This window comes from Molothrus aeneus, chromosome 4 (genome assembly GCF_037042795.1).
Source record: "Molothrus aeneus isolate 106 chromosome 4, BPBGC_Maene_1.0, whole genome shotgun sequence".
Lineage (NCBI taxonomy): Eukaryota > Metazoa > Chordata > Aves > Passeriformes > Icteridae > Molothrus > Molothrus aeneus.
In genome coordinates, this window is record NC_089649.1 from 28,422,797 (window position 1) to 28,447,102 (window position 24,306).

Consider the following 24,306-nt stretch of genomic DNA (forward strand, 5'->3'; position numbering starts at 1 on the left):
ATATATATTTTATATATATATATATAGTATTAGTATTCTTACAAACCTATAAATATTTATAATCATAATTATATAAAAATATTTATAGGCTTGTAAGAATACAAATACTATATATATATATTATATATAAAATAATAAATATTATTGAGGGGAGAAAGAAGGCCCATGTAGCCAGGTGAGTCTTAAAACATCCCAGCTTCTCCCCTGTAAAGCCTGACAGCCCTCAGTTCACAGACACTGACTGTATTTCCAGCTCTGGAGTACATTACAGGGCTTTTTTTGGTTTATGGTACACAAAGCTATGTTGCCACACTAATACAGCAGTCACTGAATATTTACAACTTCATAGCAGTACATCTGCAGTATTTGTTGGGAGTGTTTCTAACAGAAATGCAGGTTTTCCCCCAGGGAACTAATAATTTACTGAAAATGTTTAATCAACCAATTTAAAATAGAAAAGAGATTTTTAATTAGTCTAAATCTACATCCTTTCGAGATTCTGTCATCATTTTAAAAGTTGAACATTGGCTTTTTGGCTTATTTTTATTCCTAATAGTTCACTTGGCACAATAATGTATTGGGATTGGAGAAATAATAGGAGCCTTGAGGGCCTGAACTTCAAATCCACTCCCCTCTTCCAAATTTGGGTGTCACTTTAACATGTAGTTCAGGAGGAAAACATATTTATATTAAGGAGATTTTTTTTTCTTGTTTTTGTGCATGAAATAGGGCAAGTCATCTTGCACACTCTTGTATCATCACATGCTCACATAAATTTTGTAGAATAATACTACGGGCATGCAGACCATTATACCCATTAACCATATTTATTCCTTTACTGTTGCTGTGTTAATGCAGTAGAAAATAATTTGGCTTTGTTCTGGATATAATTTACTTTAGTCAACTTACTAAACAAAACACAATTTCCTTGTAAACCAAATTCTTGGAATCACTTTAATGCATTAGTAGGTAATTAGTACTGGTTTACATAGTTTGGCTTAAGAAATTAGCTTTAATGTGAGTGCAATTATTTAAACTGAGGATGAAATACCCTTATTCCTAGTAAAGACAAATTTTTATACAGAGTGAATATAAAAATGTTTCAACAAAAAGCAAAAGCTAAATTTTATTTACTTTCACTTAATAATCTTTATAGCCTTTTACAATCTTCCTCTTTTGTGCATAAAATCTACTTTTAAACAACTTATCAAGCACAATGGAAAAACTGAAACGACTTCAAAATTATTAACCAAAGCATGCAATTCATCTTTATATAAATTGTCAGCTGTCATCTTGGAAAAAAAAAAAACACAGAAAAAGGTGTAAAATTCGGTGATGACTTTACAAGAAACCTTATTAATTTCCTTTAGTGATATTGGTCTTCTTCCAGAGCTGGCCTTGGCAAGAGGATCCAAGGAAGTGCAGCAATGATCCCATGGAGGTGTCACAGTAGGATGGAGCCTGAGGCTGTCAGGGCATGGAACATGTGTGGGATGCTAAGCAGAGGAAACCGGTGTGCAACTGGCTGGAGAGGCACACTGCAGGTAATGATGAAAAATGCCTGTTACTCAATAGGTCAGGTTTGTTTAGAACAAGATCAAACTGTATTTGTTGAAATGAGTATGAGAGAATCAAAACCATTCTGTTCCTTCAGGTCCCCCAGCTGAATATCAATTCCCTTATCCTCTTCCCACCTTGTGTAAAGAAAAAGTGATTCTTAGCTAAGTCAGCTAAGAACTTTGCACTGGAGTTGAAAACTCAGTCTGGAGAGTAAAAACAGGAGCAATAGAAAGGTAGGTCTTGAATGTTTATCTGCTATTTTTTGTAACAGTCAAACACTCAAAAATCTCCCTGAAATTAGTCTTTAAAAAAGAAGTGGTTTATTTGAACCAATCTGAAGACAGAAAACAGCAAGAAAACTATGGATAGTCTATAGTTTGCAGAGGAGGAGAACCTTGCAGTTTGATGTGGATAATTCACAAACAGAATTTATTGAATGTTCTGGATAAATTGTATTTGCAAGTTCTCCCACATCTACTTCATCATTGTTTTCTTCAAGTGACAGAAATCACCTATTCTCATCCCAGGGCTAATTCCCCCTCTCCCCTTGCATGATTCATCTCACTTTAGCAATCTGGAATTTATAAGCATCTCTGATATTATCCAGTTTTTTGTAATAGTTTTCTCCTGCCTCAGAGCCTGTAAAATCCAAACCTTTTTTATTCATTAAGTGTAGGTGACTTCATCTCCACTCAAGGAAACAGCTCCTTTAGGAATGCCCATGTAGGAGTTAAGCTGCCTCCTGAAGAAGGGGCAATAGTTTTTCATTTTCAGCTCAGGTCATAAGATTTTTTTAAATTTTTTTTTTTTTTTTGTTCTTATGAGAACTTTTGAAGAGGGGGAATGTGAAGAAGTGATTCAGAGGATAAGCAGCAGCAGAGGAGGTAGCTATTGTTTTATGGTGTGGACACTGCACTCCAGTGAGCAGTTGGCTCCAGAAATGAGACATGGACACAGCTCTTGCAAGAAGCAACTTCCCTCTCCTTCACATGAGCGTAGGGTGGTAGAAGAGACCCCACTGATGAGAATCCACATTCCAGTTCAAAAAAATAAAAACAGTACCACACTGCACTCCTCTCACTTGGGAAAGCTGGAGAGGCACATTGAATCACAGTAACTTAGCTAACAAAGCCTTTAAAATTACAGCTGTCTTCAGGAATAAATTGCATCAGTTTGCTACTGTGGACTAATATTACTTCATAATATTAATAATATTACAAAATAATAACAAAAATATTAATGCTATAACAATATCTTAATATATTAGTAGTATAATGAGATATAAATAGAAGCACACAGGTAGCAGATAGTGATAATTAAACCCCCCAACTATTACAGAGGCCATTAGATGCCCCAAGCCCAAGAAACTCATTAGCAGAACCACTGGAAAATTCTGCTGTTTATGGAGACAGTACCATCACCTCTAAGCTTCCCAGTGCTGAAATGACCATTGGTCTTGTGTTTAGTCTGAACACATTGTTGTATCTATGGTTTTCAACTTTATTCAGTATGTTTGATACTGCTTGTGAAATCAGGATGTAGGACTGGTCTCTGATACAGCTTTTAGGTGCATACCCTGCCTTAGTGGCAGTAACTGGCAGGAACTCTCTTCAGCTGCACCCACAGGTGAGCTCAGTGCCTCAATGTTTGCTAATCTGCCCTGCACTAAACGAGAATAGGTTGATAGCTGATAAAAAAAAAGCTCTAGTACAAACCAGACTGTGTGATGATAATGGTTTATCTTGTGAAATCAGAGCCTCTGTCTGAGATGTACTTCCACCCTCCTGTTACACAAATGCACTCTGAGGGAAAGTACCTCCAAATGTTTGTCTCCATGACAAAAAACATTTGTGTGTGTGTGCACCCATATACTTGCTCTTACCTTGGGTAATTAGGCATCTGTTCCTGGTCTGTGGGGCTCCTAGTTGTAGACTAAAAAGAAAAAGATGCAATCAATAATCACTGAAATCAATAAGTTAGGCTTGTGCAAAATATCTTCCAAAATTGAATAATTCAGAAAACACATTCCTACAATGAGTCACTTTTTATGTGCTTAACTTCAAACATGAAGACAGCACATGTCCCTGGGAGCAGGGGAGCAAGAGACACTCACAGAAATAAGCAGTTGTTGTGTGGGAGAATGACATGAGGTGGATTTTGTACAAATCTGATTCCCAACAGCAAGGCTGGTCTCTCTTGGTGACAATTAGGAGAGGTGAGAGATGCATGGATATTCATTGTCTTGGTGAGTTCCTGTCAGCAGTGGGACTGTGAGCTTGCCTCATGAAGACCTGACTTGGTGACAAGTAGGCAGGAAACTGAGTTTTTGTCATTTTCTAGATTTAAACTTTGAGCATCATGTGAAGCTCAAGAAATTGGAAATAAGCCAGGCTAAAGATGTTCCTTCACAAGTCCAATGGACACTATTGTAAACTACCAACAAGTAAGTATTTTCAAGACTAGAAGTACTGACTGAAATACTGTGAAGCCACAAAGGAAAAAAGCAGCTTTTCTATGACTTCCTCCCTGTCCAAACATACAAAAGCTTGTATGTGCTTCAGGATCCCATGTTATTTCAACTTTGCTAAGTTGACTAAAGAAGTTTTAGTGCCTGTGAATCCAAATGCCAAAATTATGGTCTGTCTTTATTCATCTTCCTGTCGACCTAGCAGAGAAAACAGAAATTGGTGGCTGCCCTCAAAAATAAGGGGCGTTTTTTTAGTTTTCAGGGAACTCTACTTAGACACAACCTGCAAGCTGGAGAGGCATCAACTGATGAATAAGCATTCTGTTAGCAACTTGGACTAAAAACAAGGCACTGATGAGGGCTGGGGAATGAAGCCAGACATTTTGGATAGCAAATGTAATCAATAACCTGCCAGTTTGTAGAATGTGCATAGTGCTCTTCTGGGTGTTTTTTGGATCAAGATGGGAAAGAGATTTGGTCTTTGGCAGCAAGCTGGGCATCTATAGATTTGGAAATAAAAATGTGACAGAAGAAATTCTGTGGAGGATGCCTTTACTGCAGTGAATTACCTGGCTAGTCACAGGACCTTACAGGAGCTGGTCAGTATTAAAATGTCTACAGCAACAGCTAGTAAAGTTGCCCTTCTTGATAGGAAGGCCATTTCCAGTGCCTGTACCTACTGATTTTAACAGCTCAGAAATAAATGCTTGCAGTTGAGTAGCCAGTGGAAAAAGCTTTGACCTCTCCACAGCAGGCCACTTACCTTGGCAATCTTGCCAGGGAGGCCAAGACTGAGCAGATGAAACAAAGACTGAATTGTTCATTTGTCCCATGGGAATATTTGTCATTGGAAGACTACTAAAACATCTAACTTTTTTTCCAAGACCTACCTTCAATCATTATAGAAGTTGCTGGCATTAAAAAATAACAGTTGTAGCAACACCACCAGTAATAATAAATCAACCTTAACATTTGCTTAATGCAGTATTTGTCTGCTCAAGTCCAGCTGAGTTATAGATTGTCCTCTGTGGCCTCTATCTTGCTCATTACCCAGCAATGAAGCAGGGACACCTAATACTCAGTTCTTGCTGCTATGCCAAGCTTAGAGACCAGAGCATCACTTATTCCCAGTTTTGGTGAGGAACTTGGCACTTCCCTCCCTAACAAACAAGTTCAAGGTTCTACAGAGATTAGCTGTGAGAGGATAGCTAACTACAAGCCACTCAAAGCATCTTATGTAGTTTCTGCAAGCTTGTACATATTTTTAGGGGCTGGATGACTAAATCTGTGGGATGTGACACACAAAGTGCCATAATGTAACTGCAATAGTAGGCAGATTTTGAAATTCTATGTTCAGAAATGGCTGAGATTCACATAGGTAGTTCAAATGCCCAGTGATGTAGGTAGGCATCACACAAGTTTTGAAATATTCCCATGTGCTAGGAAGTAAGGATGTGGGATGCATATGGAAGTTGTGTTGTTTTTTTAAGACTTCATCGGAAACTTGTCTAGTAATCCTTGAATAAATATTGTCTCAGCTGCTGCCATTTGTTCTATTGGTGGACATGCACAAACCCAAGACTCTCCAGCCTTACCTAAGCTTAAGGAGCTTTGCTCAAAGATAAAGTTTCCCATGGGCAATAGGCTCCTTCTAGTTCATACTTTGGTGGTGCACCCTGAAAAATCTGGGCTACTCAGATTTAAAAGTGGAGCTTTTGTCCACAAATCTTCTATGTATTTCCCTGAGTTTTTATTTAAGGTATTTGTTTTTGTTGGTTTTGGTCTGTGGGCTAACATCTTAAAAAAACCAAAAAGTTATTATCGATGTCTACGTGTCAGACCAGATATTTATTATACAGTATTGAGCTAAAGCATTGTCCCTTCCCTAGGCCTTAGTTGTTCTTAAGACAGTGTTTTGTAGATGTTTAACTCCAAGAGTGGCAGAACCTTTTGCTTTGCAGTAGATTTTTTTTTTTAGGGCATTATTCAGTCCTATACTAAACAGTTACAAAATGAGACATGAACCTTGAGATAGCATCAAATGTTATAATGGAAGACTGAAATGAGTGCCACTCTCACTAATAACTTCATTACAGTGGAAGCAAGATCAAACTTATCAAGAAACTAAAAATTATGTTCCATACTAATTTCTAGGAGATATTTTCATTTCTCATTAAAATAAAATCAAATTCCTTTTCTAACAGACTTCAGATGTGATCTCTTTAAATCCTCACTCAAGACTTCAAAAACTGTCCATGAAAAAGACTATCCAAATCCTGATTTCAAACATGGACTCCAGAGAAGGAGGCGCATGTTTTGAAAGGTACAGCAGGGAGAGTCTGTATATACATGTAAAAACTAGCATTCTTAGAATAAACCTGAGGACAGCTGACATTCACACATACCACTTTACTAAATGACACGTGAAACAAAATGTCTCTCAAATGAATGCTCTCTAGTCTGCTTTCCTTAGGAACTTCAAAGAAAAAGAGAAGGCGACTGTCATTTTTGTTTCAGAGAACTTATGTCTGGATGTAGATATCCTCCCTCTGCAACCCTTGTTTACTCTTGCCATTGATATGCCTTCAGTTCTAGAGGAAGTCCTTTTTTTTCCAAGCATTGAAATATTTGATTTCTCTTGTTGGACAGACCATAATGATTCTTACGCCTGTATTTCTGCAGTGCAAAGCTGCTGATTTATATGCATCTCAGGCTCTGTGACAGTGTAAGAGAGGGCAGTGAGGTCAGGAGCAGAAGGGAATATAGTGATCATTATCTGAGTTACTGGATAATTTCACAAAATTAACAATTCTGGTGGTGATACTACATTTCTGCTGGTATGATTCAACAATGAACTCTGGAGAAGCAGGACAGCTACAGAGGCAGGACTGCTGCTGTGGCCTTAAAATGAAACCCTACAGACAAATTCTACTCAAGAGTCACCCTTGTCTTCTCATGAGCTGCAGTGATCCCAAGCCCTCAGGCTCTGAGCACCTTCTGAAGGCTTTTACTCAGGACACTGCCTCCCTACCAGCCACAGAGGATATTTAAGCTGAAATATCTGGATGGAAGAGCTGCTACTGGGCCAGCAGGAATTTCCCTTAATTAATTACTGTGTCTCACAAGTTCACATAAATACAAGGCTGTCTAAGAGAATAATGAAAGCAGTACTTTTTCTCTTGCAGTAAGGAAATAATGCATTTAGGTCATAATTTTTAACAGAGATATACAAATGGTACTAATTCCAATGTGAAAAAAAAATCCCAATTCTCCTTTCAGCATATGTACTGAAGTTTACAGAAATCAAAGGCCTAAAACCAATACCCTCTTATAGATTCTTTTTGCAACAGCAAGAGAAAACCACTTGCAGAAAAAGCTGATGCTTCATACTATTGTAGATGACAGTCAATCACAAAGAGTCATAGAATATTCTGAGTTGGAAGGCACCCACAATCATCATAGAGTCTGGCTCCTGGCCCTGCACAGGGCAACCCCAAAAATCTCTTTTTTATCCCAAAAAGGAAAAAAGCATCTTAAATCACCAGTGGTACAGTTTTAAATAATGACCACAATACTCACAAAAACTGCTGTACAAGTAGAAAGTTCATCGAGAATTTGCAAATTGATGGCTGATTTACAAATAAAATACCGAAGTCATCAAGCAAATTGTTCTAAAGAAGCCATCTACCCAAATTCTGATGATGCAGTAGGAAATAGGCTACAGAAAAGCTGAGCCACAGAGACTTGGTAAATTTTCTGCCCCATTAACTCACAGTGAGTTCATCTTTGGGATGAAATTTTGACACTGCTGAAGGCCTGATTATGCTAAAATAAATGTGATCAGATACAGAAAATGTTCATTACAAATTCAATTCCCAATCCAAAAGGGTTTGGATCAGACCTCTGCACTACACTTACAGTTCAAGGCTTCAGAGTCCTTAAAGGCAGAAGAAGCACAACTTACCATTCAGGTTTTCATTTTCTTGTCTGTTTCTGATAGTGGTGTCTCTCAGGTGATGAACTTTTTCCTGTAAGTAAAAAAACAAGCAAAAAACCAGCAGCAGAAATCAGTAATGGAAGTTTACTGTAGAAATAGTAAGACACTATAAAGAGCTGAATTCTTTAGCATTCTGAACATCAAGTATCTCTCTCCTAGATAATAATTTTAAAAGACTGAAAAATGTTTATGATGCTAATTTTAGCATTTTTACCTAAGAATCTTGTGGAGTTATCCCTGCCAGCAGTAAGTTAAAATGATTCTGGCATTAGATTACAGAGTCTTGGATGTTCTTTGCTGTTTGTTTGGGGTTGTTTTGGTTTTTTTTTGGAAAAGAAATTTTTCCTCAAAAATCCAAGTGAAGGACAAAAAACTGCAGTGACAGCATGAAGTCAGTTCATCAAGTTTACAGAGGACTAAGAAGAAAGGACTTTTCTATGGAGCAAAACCAAAGAAAAGTCACACATGTGATGCAGGGTAAAAACCACCACTACAAAGCAGCTTTTTTCCTGAAGCACTGAAAACAGGCCAAGTAAATCTTCCTTGAAATATGGATATCTTATAGTTCATCAAGAAAAAAAAAAAGACATAACTTGGTGCTGCTATCATGGTACAGATTAGATATGATCTTCCTCCTCAAGAAATGCCCCTGACTGAGAGCAATACCAGCAATTTATCTGCATGTTTGGCTGTGGATGGATTTGGAAGGTGGCATCCTAGTGCTGTGCTGCTGGTGCCCAGCTTGGGAAAGGGCCCCCAAACTGTTCCAGGCCCTTGCACTTTTGCTGTTAAGTGTTCCCCTGTGATGACAAAGCTCAGATTTTCAAGTAGATGCAAACACAAAGAGCACTCTCCTTGCTGGCAGCATCTGATAGCTCTTTCACTCTGAAAAGCAGCAGACTAGCTGTGCTTTTCCTCTTTCTACTAAATGACATGAAGGACAACAAGAAATTATTTTTGTTAATGCATGACCTCATATAAAATGAGGGCATAACCTCTTCCTCCATGTGTCTTTTTAGAAGTAATTAACAAATCTCCTCTCCATGACTTGCTTTCAGTGACTCAGTGTGTGGGCTTTTGTAAATCCTGTTTTTGTGCACCTCAATTTACTCCATACGTTGAATACAAAGGAGGTGTAGAGCATTGCTGACAATTGTGGATTTCACTAAGTATATTCAACCCTTTCAGACAGGCATAAAGCCTGGTGTAAGTTAATATATTCTAATTGCTAGAATAAATGTATGCTTGATATAGTCAGGTTTTGTTAGCTGACACTGCTCAGTAGCACATTTGGTTTGTTTGGTGACATAAGGTTTGTGGTTTCATGAAAGATGCACATCACCCAACAGTTTAAAACACAAGTCTTAGGAGAACAGCATATTTAACTCTGGACTTAAACCAACCTCAGAAAACCTCTCAAACAACAGTGGGAACGGGTATCTAGAAGAATCAGAACTATAACCAGCAAGCTTCTTGGGAGCTGATTTGCATAGACATCAGGATTATTACTTTTGACCTCATATGCAGGAGCCAAAACACAAGAACTTGCTTTTAGAACATCCAAACAAGATTTCTATCAAGGAACAAATTTCAAACTCATACCTGTTGAGTGAATGGTAGTCTCTGCTTTTTGTTCTGCCACTGTTTAAACCTGTCAAGGGCTTCATCCACAGAAATTGCCCCATTTTTCACCTGTTTCTGTAAGTGGATGAGTTCTTCCTGCTCAGAAGGGATCTTGGGTACCACAGTGCTGTAAGTTACTGTCTCAGTGTGACCTCTGTGTGCTTCTACAACAAAATGTACAAAGTGAGAAATGCAATAAATCAGTGAGGATTCTACCATTATTCTCTGGCAGCAGAGCAGCATCCCAAACATTTCTTTCATTACTACTGCCCATGGTCCATGGATTCTCCATTAGTGTTGGTTCATGAAATAATTTCCTTCTAGCACTACAGTTACATTACTGACATTTTAAAGGAAATGGTTGCTATATAAAATATCCACAGTATTTTTCATCCTTTCTTCTTCAACATCATACATTACATATCTCAAAAGTTGTGGATAAAATTTGGTCAGGAAGGATCTTGAAATTTCAAAAGATTGCCTTCCTCCAAGGAAGAAAATACATTGCAGGAACAAGAAAACGCTGCAGCCCAGCGTTCCTGGAGATTATGGTACAAACACAGCTGAAGGGAGATGTGCATTATCAGATTCACAGCTTGCTCCAGGGAGGTGTAGCACTGCTTCTGCCCAGGATACTGATACTGGAATGGCTGATGCAGAACACATGAGCAGCCATGGAACAGGTGCTCTGAGCCCTCTGTGAGGCTGTTGCACCCATTTCACTGCATGGGGAGTGTGGCCAGGATAAAAATTTAGTCCATCAATGGGATTTTGGTCAGTTTTTCTGTTCCGTCATGCACCACTATCTTCATTTCAAGCAAGGAAGGTACCTTTGAACAATTAAGGATTGTTCAAAGGGGTACCATAATTGGAATTTATAGCAGCAACACTGTAATGTGCTACAACTCAAATAACAACTGGACTGCCACAAGTAATCAACTTTACATGCATCTTGGGGTACCCAGGAGAGAACTGTTGCTCTCCCCACTTCTGTCTTTCCATAGCTGGAATTACTGCACAGCTGAGCCCTCCTGTCCTTCCTTGTCTTGGCTTTAATCACAATCATGAAGGGAAACAGAAAAGTGTAAAGTAATTCTGACTCTACAAATCTTTCCTGCAAGACTATAACTTTTAGTCTTCTTTCTTTAATCTGATCTCTTAATGCTGCAATACCATTACGGATATAAATCGTAGGTGGCAAAACAGATGCTAAATCACCTAAAATCAAGTCACAGCAAAACTCTGCTAGCTCCACTGAAAAACATCATGGCAGTTAAAGAGCTAAAATAAACTCTGTACCAGGGTTCCTGGCCTCGCAGTATGTCCTGCTGTTGTCACTGGTCACTCGACAGGCCTTTTGCTGGAACACTGCAACAAAATCAGGAATATAAGGAAGTTGAAAAATGGCAATAAAAACCATCTCATTCTCAATGAAGGAAGGAGACTCATAAAAGCAGGCTGGAATACATTTTTTTGTTCTAGTCTAAGAGTATTTTTCAACCCACTTGTCAGTCTAATGTTAATTACCTGAAAAATTGTTCTGTTGCACAGAATGGCAGGATTACTGATGTTATAGAAACCATTACAAGACACTTCGAAGAAAATTAAAAGGATTTATCACACTAGCATATTATGTGTCTAGAAGAAACAGCAAGATCTCAGAGTTCTGCAGATGGTACAGACACTTTAGCCTGTTCCTTATTTTATGGGAAAACTAAGGCAGAAAAAGCCCCAATAGTACCAGGTGAGAGTAGTGACACTGCTGAAAAAAAGGTGTGTGCATATTTGTGTGTACTTTATTCAAGCATTAGAAACAGCAAAGCACAGCCCCTCTGTTAGAGCAGCCCATCATTCCCACTCCTGTGAAGTGCCCAGAGTGGATACACCCTGAAATGCAGCACTCCAACTTTTGCTGGCAGCATATGTAATACCCAGAAGGTGGGAATTGCTCAGTTTCTGACATAGCCTGCGTGGCAGTTGCTTTCTCTCAAGTCTCAATTCTGATTTTTGCTAAACAAACTGACATTCTGGAACCTAGAATAATTCCTGCAAATTAAGTAATCCTCTGTCATCACTGCAATGCAGCAAATGTGCCAGTTCAATGGAGCAAATATTTTCCTGGGGACCAAGGCCCAGGCCAAGGGAGCTCTGCTGAAGCAGCAGAGCAGGCATGCTCTCACTTATGCCCCTCGCTCAGCCAAACACTGATAGATTTCAACTTTTTAAATACCTCTCTCTGTAATTATCAAAGAATCCTACTAAGTATGTTTGCAGTGTTTTCTTCTCTACTTGAAATAATATTCTCCTTTTAAAGATGAAATTAAAGTAATGAGAGCACAGAGGTAATGCAGGCAGTCTGAATTTTACTGCATAAGGAGGAGAAGGGAGATACTCAACAATGTGCCTGATTGGAAAGCACTTTAATTGATAGGCTTTGAAATTTCTGCTGAGTTTTGCAGTGTTGGAGTAATCAGAAATGGAATTACTCTTCCAGTGAAAAGTAAAATTGTTAAAACCACTTTATGTGCTGCATCTTGCTGAAATTATTTTAGTTGGCAGCAAGTATTCAGTGTGGGTAAGGTCAGTGAAAACAAACGCCTGCTTCTGGAATGCCTGAAAAGGCAGGAACACTCCACTGTACAATTGCCATAAGTTTAGGGAGAACTCTGGCAATTCACCCTTTCATTCCCACATTCCAATTACTTATGAACTACTTGAATACAGTAGGGTAATCTTGTAACACAGCAGGGTAATCTTGTAAAGAAACAGGTAATCTTGCACACTGATATATTCCATTATTTTTTAAATGGAAGATAAAGTAAATATTCCTTCAATAAAGCAATATTAATATAGCAATTTTTTGAAGTGTCAGAATGTCACAGTCCTTCAAGTAAGGACATCTATTTTTTATTTTCTGGGCCTGTCTGGCACAGATAACCTGATTAAAATGTTACAGTAATTCTATCATACTTACTGTGCACCCTTCAGTAACATCTGTATGATCAGAAGGAGAATGCTTTTGGATTTTTACAAATGTTATGACTGGATAAACTACCAGTCAAAATCTACTTACTAAATGTCCTAACCCTACACATGCCATTTAATTTTTGTCTACAACAAACTTCTGTTGCAGTTTCTCAGAATTAAAGGAGGCTGAGAGAGCTAACAAGTAATTCCACTTAATTCCCTCTCCTCTCTTCAGCTGCTACAGGATACAGATGAAGTTCTTTGCAAGCCCTAAATACAGTTTTATGTCTCAGGCAGTAAGACCTCTCTTTAGAAATGTAATGTAACCTCAATATTCTTCCAGCAAAGCAAACTCAGAGAGAATGAAACTACTGCAATATTTTCTAATAGGACATGAAACCAGAAAACAACATTTAAAAAGTGGGACAAAATACAAATTTTGTGGCAAATATGCAAAACTCTGGGAAAATCCCTAAAGTAGTCTTGGAAAGTGAGTGGGATCCAAGGAATTCTGAATTGCCTGTTTTATCTCAGACTAACTAAAGATTTTGTTTCAGGCTGTCTGCACATGCAGGTAAATAATGCTATGAGGCTTGAAATTTGGGTAATATTTTCACGGTTAGCACCACAAATGGGTTAGAAAAATTTGAAATCTAAGTGTTTTGTGTATAATTCTGAAGTAAGACGACCATTTTATAGTAACAAACTGCAAGAAACTGTGGTGAGTATAAAGGGTCTAGAAAAAGAGAATGAAAATTTTTACAGTAGCTGCAGGTTGACAAAAGGGACAGGAATTTGATTTTCAGAATTAATTGAATTTCTAACACAATGCTGTAATGTTAAGGAGTCACAGAGGCACTATGACATTTCCAAAATTGGTTAGTGACATAATTAGGAAACACAGGAAATCAAAACACAGAAAGAGTTAGATCATGGGACAGAAGAACCCATATCAGCTAAGAGGCAATGATCAACTAAGATATGGTTTCTAATTTATATTTTACTTTACTCATCTAAACTATGAGGGATGTTGCCTGATTTGTTGAATTGGCAACATTACCTCTAAAAATGAAACAAGAGTTTCCACTATGCACTAGTGATTCAATCACAGCTAGACTGATGAACCTACCCCCTGAAAGAACATATGAGCTAATCATACCTTATACATACTTACTTGACACTTTCACTAGCACAAACACAAAGGAGAAAAGACAGTGATTAAAACAATCTATCAATAAATATCACTATTTTGAATTCAGCTTGCTTAGGAAATTCAAGATGCATTTATTCATCAGCTTCATTGAGCTGATGTTCCAAACAAAATTATCTATTACTGTTTTCCGTAGGAAACATTCAAAATTTAAATACAGGAAAACAAAATCTTTATATGAACACATGGCTAAGTGATATTTCAAATAATTAGTACACTAGGGTTGCACTTAGTAACATAACTCAGTTGCAAATTACAGTGGGTTTGCAAGCTGCCTCCTTGTTCTTTGTAGGTTTTTGCTTCATTCATTTTAGAATCATCATGTAATTAATTCGTGATTAATGGAAGAATGGAGAAGGAGGGGTGAATTATTGTTCAGGATATTTTGCAGGGAGAGACTCCTGCCTTTGTTCATTCAATTTTTTTCCACATTATTTAAATATTTTAACATTTAAACTGTGTATGCATAGCACCTAGGCAAATAAAACCTCCAAGTTCTTTTTTTCTGGTAGGGATTGGATTGTAAATTAGATGTAGCACAGCAAGAGATGGCAAGTACACAGAGAATACTAAGGAAGGAATATAGTAGAATGATGCTTATTATTCAGGAGAGGAGAACTCTGCAGATGTTCTTTCACATCTTTTTAGATCTATTTTCCTTTTGTCTGTTTTGTTTGCTAACACACCAAACATCACTCAGCATGAGGACTCAAGAGAGGTCACCAATGCAATGCTAACCAGTAAGTTTTATAAGAGATGATTAATGACCACTCCCAAAATTTATACAAAATATTTCACATATTCAAAATGAAAGCAAAAAATTCCAGTGACTCATAACATGAAATCAACTAAGATAATGGGACCTTGTAAACAGACTTTTTTCTTTTCACAAGGCAAGGCAGCTGGGCATGGATTAAAAGCATATCATCATGGCTTGTGAATCTGATCTAGGTAGGTCCAGGCATTGTGGTGAAGGGTTGGCTGTATGGTGCAAGGTAACAGAGGCTCAAGTTCCAGAAGCTGTCCTGTGAGGGCAGCACTGGTGTCTGGGTACACCTACACCGTGATGAGGCAAAGGGAAAAGGACTGAGCAGTTTTAAGTGTATCAGTGCAGGAAAACGAGTGACCACATCTACACTGGTACAGGAATTCTGATCAGGCCTAAATGGGCAGCCTGACACTCAAGAGGTTTTTGAGAACACACAACAGCCATTTCATTAGAATAAAGACTAGGTGATGCCAAGTGCCCCTGCAGAAACACCAACCTGCCACATTGCTCCCTTACATTGCTGGGGCTTTTCAGCGACAGCATCACATCCACTCATCCTAATTCCCCAGGCTATTGCCAGCCTCTACCTTCCACAGTTATTTAGTTGGCTGAGAATGGACCACTACATTTTCTCAGACCAAAAGCAAAATGATTTTAAAAGGAATTACAGTGCAATGATGATGTGAAAATCTTAATCCAAAAATAAACATATGCTCACCAGCAATTCCCTTCACAATTTGCAGTGAGATTCTGAATCTGGCAAATATGAACTCAAATCTGTTAAAATCTCAGCAACTTTGGTCACAGAGGGACCTCAGGAGACTCTACAGAAATGACTCTCCTACACTTAAGCAAGATAATAAAAATATTACCAGAACGCCCTTCTTACAGAAGAGGTAAAGAGTGAGTGAGTGAGTGAGTGAGTGAGTGAGTGAGTGAGTGAGTGAGTGAGTGAGTGAGTGAGTGAGTAGAAGAGGCACCAGTTAGTTTAAGGAGCTGCTCAGAGGGTGGTGTCAATGTACTATGCACCCCAGTACCATACAAATGAAAACAGCCCTCACATCTCTGCTCTTGTCAGAATTTGAAATTAGTGCATCATGGAAGCTGGAAGGACTTGAGTGACATACTCAAGGAGTATTTGCTCCAGGGTGTAAAACCTGAATATACTTCTTTAGTCCCATTTTTCTTGAGTAGAGAAAAGCAAAAAGAGAAGAACTCTTTACATGTTTTTACTAGAAATATGGTATTTGGAACAGTTTGGTTTGCAGCCAGACAGCATCCCATAAATATTTTTTTCTCTCTGCACCTTATTCAGTACTTGTTTCAATCTACCAAAGTTCAGATAGCAAAAAATCTGACTGAATGAAAATAGTGGGTGAAGCTGGTATATCACTCCCAACCAGGACTGTAAAACCTGTCTAAGTGTCAGCCAAACAGTGCTTCCTAGTATTTAATTCATGGAAAAACACCCTTAAGTTAGGAATACATAATGAAATTCATCTGCAGTGCAGTGCTTTATACTCACTGTAGGAGAGTACTACAAAATCCCTCTGTGGGACATATATGTTTTGCAATTTGCATGGCCTCTGAGGCTTCACTTTGGAAACCCCTGCTTTAGAGCATTTAAACACTTGGCTTAATAAGAATTACCGACTCAGGATGTGATCACTGTATTTCCCAATAATCAGCATGATAAGTTTCCAAGACACTAACAGTTCTGTTCTGGGTTTTATTTATTCACTTCAGTGGGTTTATGCTGTCTGTTCTGTAGGTGAGATATTCTTCTTCCCTAAAAATATCCACTGGATGCTACTTCTTCTGCATACTCTGTGATTTTGATGAGCAATGAGAATGTTATTCTCCACTGGAACAGTAACTGGAAAATATATTTTTCACTTCTAATTTTTAAACTTACGGTGAGGTCTCACAGACAGCTATCTTTGAATAGCAAAATGTTTTCAGCGCACAGAAGAGAAAATACATTCCTTCAGGGATTTGTGAGAGGTTTGCAAAGAAATAAAGGCTATAGCATAGCCTTTATTTATGCTGTTGTAGGGCAGGTATTCTTGCTGCAGAGAAACCCTTTCATACTAGTGGTCTGTGATGAGAGGTAATGATTAAACCGGGACAGTAATGTAATCCTTAACCTGAGGGATTCCTGGTAGGTCAGGCTTCAGAAACGGCAGGGACATTGCAGAAACTCATGCATCTCTCCTACAACTACACAGAGGACTTTGGTTTCCCGCTCAATCAAACTTGGTATCAATAGGGAGCATTAAAAATTGCACTCTAAACTGAAAACACAACACCTTCAGATGTTTATTTAACAGTTGTTTTGGCAGCAGACAATTGAACAAAACACTGAAATAACCTTCAGAGGAATACTAAGCACCTAAGGAATGGTAAGGGAGCACAGTAAAACTGCACACCATCTGGACAATGAGCTACTTGGCACCAATTTGCAGCTCCACTGGCTGATGAGCCTTTTACACACAAGATAAAATTCTTGCAGTGGACTAAATTAAAGAACAAATCTACTCTCTGTTAATAATGCAGTCTGTTTACCAGTGTTCAATACAGCAGTATGAATGTTCATTAAAATTTGAAAGTATAATAAATGAAACTGAGTATAAGCGATTAGAACATTTATGTTTTAAATCTTTCAACTCCCCCATGTTTCCCAGAATTTATGTGTCAGCAAATTTAAGGCAGATGCTCAAACTGTGAATTGTGGTAATTCAGTTGTGACAACTTGCATCACAGACTGTTTATTGCCTAGGTTTTGAAGTGTAGATCTTGCTCTGAAAGTGACTCTTGTCAAGTCCCATGTTTGCTTTCTATAGATCAACAGTTTCCCTATCCTGTTCTGCAGAACACCAAGTGGGGTAAACTACAGGGAGTAGGCTTTCTGCCCAGTGTAAACTTGATATTCCATGTATTTGAAAGCTGCTAATTACAAAGAAAGCTATTTGCTTGCTTTCTTCTTTGTTGCTATTCTCATGGAAGCACCACCACTTCTGCTTAAAGGAGACATCACTCTTTTGTGATGTCATGACCTTCATTCAATGTGTGGTGAAAGCACTCAAGGAAATTTAGCCATTTAATTTCTCCAGATGGATATAAAAATAAATTTAAGAGTCACCTGCATGCAATCAAGGAGGCAAAAGGCATTTCTGCTATGCAATGCTTACTTCCCTCCACCAAATAAATGAGCCCATCAATGGGTACATAAAGTACAAGAAAAAAAATGCTCCTCTTGCATATCTGCATGGCACAACCACACCAGCCTCTACCATCCTTGGGGCGTGAAACTTTTCATGAACTCCCAAATTACATGGGGATCCATTTGTGAGCAAATGTGTAGCCTTAACATAGCCCCTGTCTATGGATCCTACTCCATTCTGTTTTTCCACAGGACCTGGGTCTTACCGAATGCCAGAAGGGAACAGCTCTGAAGACCAACCAGAACCACGCAGTGAAGACAATCTGTTTCTTACAGGCATATGAAATAATTTGTTTTAGAAATTAAAAGGTATTTAGCATATAGAAAGTGAATACAGAGGAGGGAAGGATGGCTCAGTTAGGTAACTAGAAGTTGCCCTGCAGGACAGTTCTTCTCTTTCCAAGAAAGCCCTAGCCAAAGCTCAGACAAGTCATTTAAGGCAGCGATCCAACTTATACTGCCTGATGTCAGAGTACTGACCAGACACACTGAGGATTTAATTTGAAGTTCTGAGAACTCTTAGTGGCCACTGAAATCAATGGTATCTCTGCTTTAAATGAGTAAAGTGTTATGTAATTTTGTGCACCTCAAGAATCTTAGTTACTTCATACTGGGCATCCCCAAACTCAGTGGATGCAGAATCAAAGGGTTTGTAACAGGAGGGTCTGAAATAACACATGGGGCCTAGTAGCAGGCATGAATTATATTTTAAACAAAATGTGAGTGAAAAACAATGAAGTTTTTTTATGCTCACCCACTTTAAACACTAGATGAAATGAAAGAAAATATCTGAGATAAATAGCTACATATGGCTACCTACTTATTACTGTATTATTGAAATGTTCCTGGCAGGGAGAAAGGGGAAAACTACCTCAATTCTAACTTTTTGATTATTTGACTTTGCAATATCTGCAGTGCTCTTTTTAATATAATAGATGAAAACAAACCCCAAAAGCACCATCAATTTATTTGCTGGATGAAAAATGTGTATATGCATAACTAGAGTATTCTACACTTAAAATTATAAAGGAAGGTCTGAAGACACATACAGGTTTTAATGATGGATTGGAATGAAGTTTCCTGGTTCATACAGATGAAACAATTTTTTAAAAATCAAATATTAACAGTCCTAAAATAATAAATTGGAAACTGGAATGTTGCTGGACTAGAGAGAGAATTTTTTAACCAATGTGGAGGAAAAACATTGCCAATCCAAGTAGCAAGAGAACAATCTTTCAGCTGAAGATATATCCCTTCTGTCTAAAATTTCACTACCTATCTCAGGAATCCCTGGACAAAAATGAGATATTCTAGGTCTGGAACCAGCAGGATAGGTAGGATAACAGACACCTGAGTGGTCAGCTGAAGCTTTCTTGAAGTGTTTCCATTTTTCCTCATGAACTGTGTAAGCAAGTGAACATGAGTCAGAGGCTGATTTCATAGAACTACCAGAAAATAATCTGTCTACCACTACATGCTCATGAAAGCTAAGGTAAAAAACCTGTGTGTGTGAACACATGAATATATGTATATACACACGGGGAACCACAGCCCCATCAGAGCAGCTCCTCTGATAGCATCTGCCTTAGCCAATAAACAAAGCAGAATCACTCCAGTACAATAAAAGACACTAAAAGCAATCTCCCCAATAAAGCATCTCCACTAAGGGTTTCCAAGTTACTGGACTGTCTATGATGATGGTGGACCAATATTTGAGACCCTGCTCTAGGAACCTCAGTAAAAACAGCCATTTCATGACTTCTGGAGCTGTAACAGCTGCCCTATGCCCATCCATTCTTGGACTGCACTGTAATGATTCATACTTGTACCTCCTGAATATACTGAAGAAAGAGAAACTTAATGATGAATGAATTAGCCCATGCATTCTGGCCCTAACCTGGAGTTACAGTCTGGAGTAAAAGAGCTAGCTAGGAAGAATAAAAGAAACCACAACTAAGATAGGCATGAAAGAGGAGGTGCTATTCTGTATTTAGTAGGATGCCTTGGGCAGTATTAATTCTGTTCTAGTGTAAAACATGCACAGCATGAAGTTAGTAAGTAACCTAATGGTGTCCTTTGACAGCCTATTTTTTTACCATCTATTCTTATGCATTGGCAGGCTTTTGTAGAAGAGGCTGGGGATGCAGGTAGGATGGATTTTGGGACTTACGAAGAGATCTCTGCAGTATATCCACTGAATTCCTTTTGTTACTTTCAAATTTGGTTTCAGTCTGAATTGGATTACAAAGATATCTGAAATCCCTTCTGGCCTTGTATTTCCATGAATTAGCTCAAAAGAGTTTCCCAGCTTTCATAGAAGTGGTAAAAAGACATAATTTTTCCTTCAAGAAATACAATGATCCTATCTAGAAATGCCCATTCCTAGCATCTCAAATTGGAGAAAAGGTATTCGAAAGGAAAAGGTATTTGAAAGAAGAAGGTATTTGAAAGAGGAATCATCCTCACACAGGCATTTATCCCAGAAAAGAGAATTCTTCTCATCAGAAGAAAAAAAAGTAAATCAAAGAGAGAGATTTCAGCCTTAAGTAAAACCATTTTGATAAAGAAACTGGAAAGAAAGTCAATTCAAATAGCACATTCTACATTGCATTGCTGTAACATACACACTCAGAGCTAGCCTAGCAATTCTTCATTTTCTATCATATTGTCATAATTTTTAAAAGCTAAATAAAAACTGTGATATTTACTCTGCTGCAAACTGAAAATTATTCAGAGATGTCAGCTCATTTGAAGGGTGAGAATAGATTGACTGAAACAAACAATGTGTTGGTTTGAAGGCAGCTGAACAGGGATCTTAGTCTTTTAGAAAATGCTACTGCTCAAAAAGAAGAGACCAAGAGAAGAGTCTACATCCCCCCAGAAAATATTTACATGGCAGCAGCACCAACCTTGTACAATGTAGGGAGTGTTCTCCTCCCTGACCACGGGTCGGGGTGCAGGGGCTGGCGGTCTGTTAATGATGAAGGATCTGCAGTGCCTCCTTTTCTCCTCCTCCTGCTCCTCCTGCCCCAGGATGAGGTCGTACACTCCTTCATCCTGTGCCACACAAGTGTAGGGGTGCTCCTCCTCGCTGTCCTCCTCACAGGAACCCTGGTCTTCTCCACAGCATGCGGCTGGGAGTCCATCACCCTGCTCTCTTTTACTCCTGTCCATCACGGAAGTCCTCTCTGAAAAAGGAAGGAATTGTGTTGCATATACAGGGTAAAGAGAGGAGATGATGACTTATTTTAAAGCATCAGAGTTTCCTAAAGTAGCGCAGAGACCTCATTTCACTTCTAAACTAAAGCATGCTCATTTTCAGAGGATTCTGATCATCTAACTCAGTAGAGAGGATGTCCCAAAGGAATAATTCCAACTTCACGGCCTCTTCATGATTTCACACCTGATTATCAAATGCAGATGCTTAGCTATTAGCCACAAAAAAAGGGATTTTTTTGCAGAAACACTGAGTGCCCCAGTTGCTCTCATGAGAGTTACACCAACATGTAACTAACATGTAACTCATGGTTAAGCCAAGTAAGAAGTGGCCCTTGGCATTCTGGAAAGTCAAGCTGTTTGTTACCTGTTGCAAAAATGATTTAAGAATTGAAACTTAATTTAAGAAATGTTGGGTTTTGTGTTTCCTACCTCTTCAATATCCCACAGGGTTTTGAGGACTTTACAGATCTACTGTGGGCCAAGGTGAAAAAGAAATTGAAAAGGCCTTTACAATGTAGGTAGAATGTATGACCTCTTACAATCTATGCTAAGACTACCAAACCCTCTCCCCTCCAAAAACTTCCACGTCTCTCTGTATTCCCTATACTTCATATATTTCATAGTACAACTACTCAGAACTTGCTTTTCTCTAGTTGCTGCCTTTTACAGCATTAAAAGGCATTGTTGGTTTCCCCCATACCTGGGTTTGTTTTGATTTGCCTTAAAACACCCACAAACTGCTGAGTTAGAAGCTGTCACGGAGGCTGGTGTTCCCATAAATGTTTATAACTTCCTTGGCATGATTACCCATCTTTCCTGCAAAAACAGTAGACCTATTGCCTGGAATCCTTGTACTTACTCATGTTTCCCTCGTGCTGTAATTTACTGCCTGCACATGTGTGTATCTGCTAAATTCGGCTGTGGCCACTACTGGTGTTTTCAATTCTTTAGCTGCTATTTAAAGAATTACCTGTTTATTTGGTTCAGATGGGCTAAATAACCTTTATAAGTTGGGATATATTTGTTATGGGATGTATTAATAATAGTATGTACCATTAACATGCATTCTGGCTAAGATATATGTTTTCAAACCACAAGTGGTGTTAATACACATGCCGTGTATAATATGAATAATATTTTATTTCCAGGTCACTATATAAGTTCTGTTTATTTCTCTGTAGGACATTCTTTCTTTCAACTCCCACAGGGGGCACTCTCAGGCCACTGCCAAAACACAGACTTGAAGAGGGGCCTTGGAGGTACTGCACAGCAACTCCTAAAGCAAGCAGCTGGCTGAAAATATGTAGCAGTAACTCATTACAGCTTCTCTTTGAAAGGAAACATCATCCTGATTTGGAGGAATTCTGATACCCCATTTTCCAGTGATGAAACCACAGCTAAACACAGAAAAATTCAGAGCATGTTTTAAATGAACTAGTCCCACAGGAGCATTTTTAGATGAACTCTGCTTTACCAGCACAGGAGCTGGCACAGGACACCAGGAAACTTTCTCTTCTGGTACCCACATGCAGACAGAGAGCATTTGGCAGAGAGGGTCACATTACTGTGGTGATGTAGCCATATAGGAATTATTCCAAAACAGGCATTTATAACAAAGCTACACCACCAAATCCTGTGTGCCAAAACTGATCCCTCAATTATACACACATATAGATGCACTTTTAATGTTAATTTTATGCTGTCCCTCTTTTTCATAGAATTCACTTACGACTTTCTACCTATAGCTATACCTTTCCTGCACAGCAGAACACAGGATAAAACCCTACCTATAGCAAGCTACTTCTGCCTAATTATGTGAACATCAGAGTGCTTGGTGATGGTAATTTAAGACTCTAATAGGTTACACCAGGTTTGAAAACATAGTTAACAGTAATAAGCTGTGGAGAAGCTGAAAAGCAATTTGTGTGCACACGTATCAGCAGTGTCTATAACAAATAAGAAGGTTTTTTTTTTTTCCCTATGTAACTATTTAAAACCGCTATTTAAGCTTGAATTATTTTGCATACTTGTTTTTTGCAATAAGAAAAAATTGATGATCATCCCTCCTGAAACAGATGCAATAGTACTTTGAGTTTCTCATCACTTTAATCAACTGACAACACAAAATTTTAGATTTTTACTCTGGGACAGGTGTATTAAAAAAAGGAAAAAAGGAAAAGCATTTGTCAGAATTTTTGCCATTCTTTTTAATCTGCAATATAACTTTTTACTTCTATATAACTACAACATTGGCTCTAATGTAGTAAGATACTGTTAATTCTCTCTGCATGGCCACTTTCTATTAATTCTACCTGTGAAACTTCAAGCTGTATATTAAATATAATTCAATATTTGTATATAAATTCATCATAGCATTTAATGTTTTAAAATGGTAAATAATGAAGTCAACTTGACAAAAATACAGGCTTCGTTTTTGTTTCAAGCCTCTCTTGCAAATCCAGTGCACCATGCACTATTTGGCAGCTCTTTGAGATGGGTGGAATGAGGGAAAGCTGAACCCAGCAGCCCATACCACAGTATTACCTGACAAACCTGGTCATGAGTATTTTGATACAGCAAAGATCACTTGCAGATGCTTGTTTTGCAGAGACAGGGCCTCATATGCACAAGCTTGCCTTGTAGCACTAGGGCCATCCTGCCCAGCTACTTCTACAAGCGATTAAACCAATCTCTGCAGCAGTACATTGTCTGCCCCTGCATGTGTTTGTATCCAAGGTTATTTTCCTCCCAAGATTGTACCTTGTGATGAATTCTGCAGATTGTCCTGTCTTTGGATGCCAGGCAGATTTCGAGGGGGAGGAGGGGGTGGCCTCTTGCAGAAAAAGCAATCTCTCCTGCTCTCTTTGAGCTCATCCCTTACATTGACATACAAACTGCCAGGACTGTTGTGATGGCTGTATGAATCCTCTTCTTCATCTTCATCTTCTGTCTCCTCTCTGCTGTCTTTTAGGTCATCCATCTTTTCCTCATCCACCTCAACTTCTTGTTGGCATCTCAGTCCAACTGCATATTGATCTCTTGAGTTCTGCTTGGCTTTTAATATTAAAGAAAGCATTATTTCATTTAAAAATTGCCATCTGGAAGCACTTCTTGTTTCAAGGATTCCTACAGAAGCAACACAATGGCTAATAAAACTTTTATGAACTGATACAGCAGGAAAGCTGTCAAATTCATACCATCAGTGAAGAGCTTTTTAAATATTTACTAAATCAACAGTGGAAGTTTTTGCTGTATCTTGCTACTCTGATAC

General features: G+C 38.4%; 1 protein-coding gene across 1 annotated transcript in view; it reads right to left on the reverse strand.

Moving 5' to 3' along the window:
• Window positions 1-1,303: 1,303 nt before the first annotated feature.
• The window catches only part of BANK1 (B cell scaffold protein with ankyrin repeats 1), a 132,688-nt gene continuing 109,685 nt past the window's right edge, over window positions 1,304-24,306 (reverse strand). Inside the window, exons 11-18 of the mRNA XM_066549133.1 lie at window positions 23,796-24,089; window positions 20,726-21,004; window positions 10,943-11,015; window positions 9,717-9,816; window positions 7,992-8,055; window positions 6,433-6,503; window positions 3,443-3,492; window positions 1,304-1,538 (exon numbers count right to left, since the gene is read on the reverse strand). Coding sequence (XP_066405230.1) covers window positions 1,445-1,538; window positions 3,443-3,492; window positions 6,433-6,503; window positions 7,992-8,055; window positions 9,717-9,816; window positions 10,943-11,015; window positions 20,726-21,004; window positions 23,796-24,089 — 1,025 coding nt within the window. The 3' untranslated portion in view covers window positions 1,304-1,444. The remainder of the gene's footprint in view (window positions 1,539-3,442; window positions 3,493-6,432; window positions 6,504-7,991; window positions 8,056-9,716; window positions 9,817-10,942; window positions 11,016-20,725; window positions 21,005-23,795; window positions 24,090-24,306) is intronic.